The 8,792-nt window shown below is 31.9% G+C and overlaps 1 protein-coding gene across 1 annotated transcript; it reads right to left on the bottom strand.

The window, feature by feature from the left end:
* Positions 1 to 4,052: 4,052 nt before the first annotated feature.
* On the bottom strand, positions 4,053 to 7,975 carry LOC131042635 (alpha pinene synthase, chloroplastic). Its single transcript, XM_057975943.2, has 10 exons — positions 7,660 to 7,975; positions 7,259 to 7,440; positions 7,083 to 7,168; positions 6,745 to 6,959; positions 6,549 to 6,646; positions 6,259 to 6,351; positions 5,356 to 5,571; positions 5,133 to 5,271; positions 4,596 to 4,844; positions 4,053 to 4,473 (listed from the first exon to the last, which is right to left on the bottom strand). Exons 1-10 carry the CDS (start codon positions 7,885 to 7,887, stop codon positions 4,189 to 4,191), a joined length of 1,791 nt encoding a protein of 596 aa, XP_057831926.2. The 5' UTR covers positions 7,888 to 7,975; the 3' UTR covers positions 4,053 to 4,188.
* Between the last annotated feature and the right edge of the window lie 817 nt (positions 7,976 to 8,792).

The raw sequence follows: 8,792 nt of genomic DNA, 5'->3' as shown, positions 1-8,792 counted from the left end.
AGTAAATAATTTCAAATAATGGCATTTCTCAAAATACGCACAAAATCTACTCTGCATTTATAGATAAATATCAAAGAAGACAATGTGTATGTAGAAAATTAGGCATAAGGTTCATAACACATAAAAGCTAACCACAAAGCTAAAATGTTATGAAATATAATCCCTAATACATTCAATAGAAGAACGAAAAACAAACATAAAAATTGCAAACCAAAACAAACATAGATGTTGCCTTCATTTACCTCCATTGTTCTTCTTTCACCTTCAAATGGGATTTTATGGATCTCACCTACAAGTGAAAAGTATGATTGGAAGCAAGATTGTGAGATGAAAATGACAGTGTAAGGGTACTCAAAGCATGGTTATTAAAATGATGAAAAATTAAATCAATTTATAGAGAAAATTGTCTCCAAAATGACATGAAAAAAATAAAGGCAAATGGAAGAGGCAAATTGATTCAAAAATGGCATAATTGATATGACAAATTGAAGAGAGATTTATGCTTCATGATTGGCCTCAAAATTTTCTCATGAATTATGACAAATTTGAGCAAAAATAGCTTGTTGATTTGAGCAAAAAGGTGGAGACAAATTCATGGAGAAATGGTGGGAGAAATTACAGGAAAAGGGAGGCATGAAATTAGGGATGACAAATCATGACAAAATTAGGAGAAAATTAAGGGAGAGAAAAGTGGGAATAATTAATCTTTTCATTTATTAATAATCCCACAAAAGGGAAATTAGTCAATTAAATAAAATATTTAATTGTGACCCAAGACATAGGGTAAATGAATAAATTCATTTATCCTAAGAAAAATATTAGTAAAGGATTAATAATTAAAGAATTATTTGACCCTACAAGAGAGACAAAAGTCAAGATGATGCTATTAAACAATTAACATGATTAGGATAAGGATTTAATAATTGAATTGATTGATTGATATAATGATTGACAAAATAACAATAAATGATTGAAATCAATGCTCAAGATCGATCATAATGATTGAAATGATAAGGACAATTGGCGAAGATAAATGAATGATGGAAAATCGATTGGCGATTGATAAAAATAATTCATTTATAATGATTGATGACAAGAATTTGAGAATTGATTGGAATCGATTGAGGTGGATGCTAATCGACATTGATTGGGGTTAAAATGACAATTATATGACATTGATAGCTAACCATGATCATGAAATGATAATTAAGATTGACATCAATAAGATCCAAATTGAAAGGATTGAATAGGAACGATTAGGCAGAGAAAGCAGAAGAATGACATGATGTTGACAAATGATAAAGACCAAATATGCAACATAGAGGAAATGCTAGTAAAAATGTGAAAACCTAAAAGAAGGTAACACAAACATGTTAAAGTATGACACCACAAGCGTTGACCATTTTTTAGTGTCTACACAATGATTTACAACTGTCAAAGTTCCATGAATTAATAGTCAAGATTTGGTTGCAATAATAGATACAGGATACAAATAATAAAACTACCATCTGCAACAAAAAGGGCTGATAAAATTAAAAAATCCAACAACAGTTGTGAACATTTTTACCTACATTAGTCTCTCATCTCAAAGTTTCATATAATTAGAAGGAAGGTTGATTAGTAATGCAATCAACGATTAGAGGAAATTGTAAAATATTTCCATCTATGATCAAGATGCTTAACTTTAAATTTCAATCGATGGCCTTCAGACACACTATAGAGAAAGAAAAAATGGCATCAACTCAGGAAGATTCATATTTATAAAAGTTGACTATGCTTTGGGTCGAAGTATGTAGTTGTGTGCATCATAGATAGTTGATTTAGCTTAAATTGTCAATAGAATTCAAATTCTTTTGTTGGCTAATCTTATCAAAAAGTTTACAAAGTAATCCAATACATCTTATCACTATAAAGGTTATGCCCATTGGCATAAAAAGTGCTACAACTTTTGGAGTGATGCATGAAGTATAGTTTAGTCGCATCTATAAATGAAATGTGTCATTGAGATAGGCATATGTCTTCACCGTGTAAAGATTTATAAGATCTTTTATATGTTGTAAATATATGATTATAATATAATAATTTGATCTTGTTGGAAATTTGGAGGAATTGGTTATGTGTTGCATTGATGTTTTTCATTGATGTCAACACTAGTTTCTTTAGCTGTTTACCGGTATCTGGTTGGTCCTAGTAGGATGATTGGTTTCTGATTGATCTGGTATAGTTTGGTATGATTTGGTCTATGGAATTGGTTTGGATTGGTTATTCATGTGCTTCTGATGTGTATCATATTCAGTTGGTTTAGAATTTGATGATCTAGAAGCTATCACTTGTTCTAGTAAGCCTTTTGGTTACCAGTGAGGCTTTCACTAGAAGAGCTTTGTTGAAGATCTTTTGTTGAATTCAATAAGTAGTGTTGGTGTGGCTTCTAGTAGAGATTCAGGATGTTGATGGTTATCATGTTTGTGTTCTAGTTGTTCATGGTGTTTCATCTGTCTTATGGCGACCTATTGTAGGTCTAGTGGCTATTATGTGTTATCTAGGTTATGGATCAGTTTATGTAATGTGTGGGTTGATGCTCCCGATGCGTTACCGGTTGGATTCATTGATTGAATTATGTTGTTTCAGTCTTTGGCCGACTTTGTTGATCATTAGATGGTGGGTTTAAGTTATGAATTTATTGTATTATCTTTGAGGTGACTGACCTAATTGTTTAGGTCCCGAGTTGGTATAAAAATGATGTAAGATCTCTTTGTAGATCATATGTGATTATGTATGCAAGAAAATAATGTAATAATCATTCATGCAAAAGACTTGGTCCATCATAGGTGATTGAATTGGGTTTGTGGAAGAGGTTTAAGACCTTCAATATTGAGCTTAACCGAAACTATACTCAGGTATGGAAGATGTTATACTTGCAGTTCAATCTTCATTCTGGATTGTTGTCTAATGCTTTTTGTAGTCAATGAGCCTCCTTTTTTGATGAGAAGTGTTCTCTAGGTTGTTGGCCTTCTTGCATGTGCAGGCCCCTTATTGTAATATTTATTCATTTGATCAGTGGATAGATATTGTGGGCCTCCAATCCCACGATGGTTTTTCCTCTTTGAGGTTTTCCATGTATAAATCTATGGTGTTATGGTGTTTATCTTTGTGGTTGCATTGTTGCTTATTGTTATATATGCTTTTATGTTTACCGGTTTATGAGTTGTTGTGATAATAAGGTTAAAATTTCTCCATTCTAGTAGAGAATAATAATAAAAATATATGCATTAAAATAAATATAAAATAAGTAGTTATCTGTTGTTTAAATTTTAAAATTAATTAATTGCATCTATCTAATATTATAATGTAAAGAATGTGTGTGTGTGTGCGCGCGCGTGTGTGTGTGTGTGTGTGTGTGTGTGTGTGTGTGTGTGTGTGTGTGTGTGTGTGTGTGTGTGTGTGTGTGTGTGTGAGTCTATATATATATTCTTGGTAAAATTAGTTTTATATATATATTAGTCTACTATTATATTTAATGAAGTTTAATATTTAAATCAATAAATTTATTAATTTTGAGTTTATTTGGTTTATTGGTTAATTTTTTATTTATTATCAATAAATAATTAATCAATTCCAACCTTACCCATAATTAATCATATAATTTTTTTGAATATTCTAAGTGAGAGGGTTGTGACAGTAGGCACCTAGCTCAATAAAAATGATCAAATTTATTTCATAATGATAGCAACTTAAAGACTAGAGATGTCATGTTTTAATGTTATAACATATCCAAAAAATGTTTTACTAATAGATAGCAATTAAAATCAGAGTTATATTATCTAATTTGGAACCAACAAACTTCTCATATCTATCTTCATTCCAAAGATATCATATAATGGTCATCCACATCTGTATAATTCATTATACCATGTTTATATTTGATAATCTTACTAGAGAGGAAGTCATGTTTATTTATGGCTTCAAAAATTAATTATATTAACTAATATTTCATAGCTAAATCACACATGGATTTAGTTTCTTGATGCTTTTGGATTAGATAGTGTGCATTTTTTTATCATCAACATTTTGAATCACACTCCGTGATTCATCATCAAGATGAGAGAAGAGTAACAAGGAGATGAAAGATAACATGGATTTAGGTCATTATAGACATTATTTGATAATATTCAAAATTTACATTGTCATTCATTCAAAAATGATTTGAGTGATATGATTCTTTATATCTTTACTTGAAATGGTAAAATTATCTTTCTCTTGGTGGAAATGTAGGAAACCCCTTATAATGTCATAAGAATAATCCTTGGTACAAGTTGGAACTTCATTTGATTGCAAAAGCTCCAAATTCAATTCTTTGAGTTTCTCATCCAATAAATTCTTGACAAAACTCAAGGCATCTTCTTTAGTGGCTCCTGGATTATCTCTCATGTAACATGATATGGATGAAATTTCTTCTCCTTGATCTACCTTTCCCTTCAAAACAAAGGATTGAAATCGATATTAAAATATAGTTATACTTGCATCTAACTTAAAATTTTACTTTTACTGCATATAAATACAATATTGTGAATGTTAAATATATGATATTTACATACCTTAAAGGATTTGATATCACCTTCTAATGTAAGACATAAGAATAAAATATCATAGACCCTTGATGGATAATCAAGATTCTGAAGGATGTTTTCTAAAAGAATCCCTTTAGTTGTTAATAGAGGCCACAATATTGCTTCACAAGTCCTAGAGAAAACTTTTCCAATCCTTAGGTATTCCATAAAAGTTGGTATGTTTCTTGAAGCACGCCTCTCGACTTCTTGCAACATGACATCTATAAAATATTGCCACTGCACAAACAAAAATTAACTTTGAATTAAACATCAAAATATAGTTTGTAAATAAAAAACAAAAAATTAAGTTTAACGACTTTTAAATTTTAAACATTAAAATACCTTAATGAACTATAAAAGTATTGATGAATTGGTATAAATATGCAAAAATTTACTACCAATTACTCTTCAAAAATCAAACAAAAATATTTTAACAACTATGCGAACTATGATAACTAATTAAATATAAATAGTTTATCAAATATAAGCCTAAATTTTGAAATAGAAAGAAAAATATACTCATACAATATCTCTTGAGGTAGACAGAGTATCCTGGCCTTGAATCTTTTGAACATCTTCATTTACTTCATTGAGTGTCTCATATAACGTGGTGTACATAACCTTCATATATTTGGGAAGATGTTCTATAGATGTTGGATCCCACCTAATAGATGTTTAGGATTATTAATACAATTTTACAAATAAAACTATTATTGCAAACAATTGTTAAAAATGATTTGAAACTTACTTTTTAATAGCATTTGTGAAGTGTTTTAACTGATCAACAGTCCCATATGTGTGGTATGTATCAACAAAATAGGCTGCAATTGCAGACAACTTTGCTATGCCAAATCTGAAAGCTGAATACTTCTCATCTTCACAAATTGCACATGCTAAATAAAAATATTCTATATGACGACGAGATGCAAATTTCAATTGAGATAAACCAGAATCCCTCCACCACCTGAAATACCACATCCAATTTAAAAACCATTCAAAACATCAATGATACAAAACAATTGATTAAATTACATAGAAAACTTAAAATAAAATGAAAATGAACAGCCCATATATTGTTCTTTAAATGAGGGCTTCTCTCCCACTCAAACAATGACAATCTAATAGACTATATAGGCTCTTCCTTTAAAATAACATCCATTTTGTTGAGCTACAACTCATATAGACCTGCTAGGACTCAAACCTAGAACCTTCCATTTGTTGATGAAATGCTTAAACAACTGAGCTAGTGGGTCATCTATATAGCCAGCCCATCATAATTTAGTGTGTGGGTTATTTTGAACACCTTCCCTTGAGTTTGAGGTTCCTAGCTTAACTTTGATACTAATTGTTGAGCTATAATTCAAATCAACTAGCTAGGACTCAAACTTAAGACCTTCCATTTGTTACTGGAATACTCTAACAATTAAGCTACTGGACCCTCTATGACAACTTATTGTTGATCTGGATGTGAATTATATCCAATATGTTTAAATCTATCTTAAAGAGAATGTTAGAATTGGAATGCTTTCTACTAGCTAATGTTCAACATATGTTTTGAATGTTAGAATTGGAATACTTTGTACTAGCTAATGTGCAGTATATCTATTGAATCAATTAAGTTCCTTACATGAATTGTAACTCAATTGCTCACCTGGAGTAGGTTTCAAGCTCTTGCTGATGCATGTACTGGATCATTTTGAAGTCCATTTGGGCAAAAGATAAGAGTTTCCAATTACCATCCATCCTAAATGAAAAATAAACAATGATGGATTAAATTTTAAAATACATATTTTTTACTTTAAAAATGTCTCTTCATTTCAAAGAAACCAAAATGACAGTAGACACCCATGAATATAGAATATATTTCTATGATACAATGAAAGGACCTCACCACGGAAAAAACTCTTAGTAGGAAGACTAGACTGAGGGTGTTGCTATTACCTGGCCCATGAACTGTTTTCCTCATAGATTTCAATATATTTCCTTGTTTCTAATCGGGGAAGATTGTTGTAGCAGCGATTCTCCAAATTGAAGGATATCTGCATGTAAAATGTTCATATTAGAGTCAATAAACAAGTTTGATGGGAAAAACATGTGCATTCCATAGAGTCTGGTATCTTTATCTTCTTCACATCACCTCATGTAAAAGGTTGGAACTGATCCCTGTCTTATGCAGAGCTTCACTTAAATATGTTGTAGAGAATTCTTTAGCCTCATCCAAAATTTTCTCCCCTGGAAATGCAATATATGAAGCTCGGTGCAAATTTAGAATACTTCTAATTTGCTCCTCCTCTGACTCAGCGGTGGAGCACAAGAACTGCCCATTTGCTGTTCTAAACGGCTCCAACATTCCTGCAATTATATTATCCCCAATACATCAATATCAAGTAAACAACAAAATCAGATCAAATATAAGTAAAATTTTTAGAACTGTTGATATTTATTTTGATCAAACATGAACAGATTTGTTAATACCTGGAGAAACAGAGTATCTATGAAGTCTAAGATTCCGAAAGCCCAAGGCCGTGGTGTTGAGATCTCTTTGGCATTCACCCCAATTCCTGTTACGTTATTCCATTCTAAATGTTATTTACCTTAAATAATCTTATTGAATGCATCTTGTAATAGTATTGTAAGATGAAGAAACAAACCTGTAAACCAAATCAAGGGCTTCTTTTATTTCCTCTTGAAAATGTCGATCTATTCCAAGACGTTCGATATTATCCACCAGGGAAAGAAGTTGGGGAACATTGTTTTCACCACCAGCAGTTGCACTGAACATGTGTTTTATCTCCCTAATAAGTCCTCCACAACGCTCACCATAGGAAGGACCCTGTGTTAATTCCAAGAACAAATACTTAAATATAACCATACCGCTATCAAATTTAAACCTCAAAATCTCTACCAGCTATTTAATGAGTAGCTCAAACAATAATTATTCTCTAGAACTTGTCATCTTTACATAAAAATGACCCTAGCTACTAAACATCTCAACCTAAATTTATTGAAAATAAATTGAACACAAAGATAGAATAGTAAGAAATTAGCTTACCTCGTAATGATGCTTAGCAATAGGCTGTAAAAAATCATCCTCCCACAAGTTGCGGGTGCCCAGAACTGGGATTTCAACTCTAGTTAAGGCCAGATTTACGATTGCATGAAGGTTTTTTCTGTTTATCAATGGCGATGCTTTACTAGAAAGGCGAGCAGTATGGGACAGGGCAGGCTGAGATTTGAGGCCCAAGCTCAAATTAGAAGAAAATGTAGAAGTAAGAGCCATTGCAAGATTTGTTCTGCAAGGAACACTTTTTTGTTAAGATTTGTTGTGCAAGGAATGCTTTGTTGATAAGTCCTAGTAACGAAGACTTCTTAGCACGCTTTGAACTTGGATCTTTTTAAAAGACAATAGGTATATATAGCCATGGCTTTTGTTCAACTATTTTGCAGGAGATTTAATGACGTCGATTAAAGACGAATAAAGTTGATTTACTTGACTCGCTTATCACATGATTTAACGGTAACGTGCAATATTATATTGAGTTAAAGTCTTACTTGATTTGTTTATCACAGAGTTTAAGTTACATTAAACTCTTACACTGAATAATATATTGAGTTAAAGTCTTTCAAAGATCCACCTGCAATGCTTCTAGATAAAGTCGGGAACGTTTTCTTCCCACGCATTTTTGACCTGTGTTTTGTCTGCCCTTTAAACGGCGAGCGATATATTTTATAGCAACCAGTCAAAAATGGCATTCGAAATAATACAAGAAAAATAGAGGACAAACTCAAGTTGCACTTGAAGCTTCATTGCCATACGAAATTTCATACGTGGAATTTCAATACTTTAACTCGTGAGCAGGCACGTCCTTTCTCATCAATCAACTTACAAGAAGTAGGTGGGATACTTGAATGGTTCATTGACCTGACCAAACAATCACTCACACCAGACATTTCATCCTTTCAATCGTGAGTGCGTGTGAGTATCAATGATCATGGAAAAATGTGACCATTAACCTCAGATCATGCCATCATGCAAGGAACTCCTAAGTCATGAGTCATGCAATGTTTTGTCCATACACAATACTTTGTATTGAGCACAAACTTTAACCACAGGCATTTCAAGCACACAAGGACTAGAGCAATACAAGGCTATAGTCCTTTATTTTAACTATTATATTCCATTAT

Source organism: Cryptomeria japonica, chromosome 1, assembly GCF_030272615.1.
Source record: "Cryptomeria japonica chromosome 1, Sugi_1.0, whole genome shotgun sequence".
NCBI classification, from domain to species: Eukaryota; Viridiplantae; Streptophyta; class Pinopsida; order Cupressales; family Cupressaceae; genus Cryptomeria; species Cryptomeria japonica.
This window is presented reverse-complemented; position numbering and strand designations above follow the sequence as displayed.

Bases quoted from the DNA above. Each gene is read 5' to 3' on its own strand.
- LOC131042635 (XM_057975943.2), bottom strand. From the start codon at position 7,887: ATGGCTCTTACTTCTACATTTTCTTCTAATTTGAGCTTGGGCCTCAAA. The intron at 6,647-6,744 runs GTGATGTGAAGA...TTTTACATGCAG, and splicing joins GTTCCAACCTTTTACATGAG to ATATCCTTCAATTTGGAGAA. The intron at 6,352-6,548 runs GTAATAGCAACA...TTTTTCATTTAG, and splicing joins GAAAACAGTTCATGGGCCAG to GATGGATGGTAATTGGAAAC.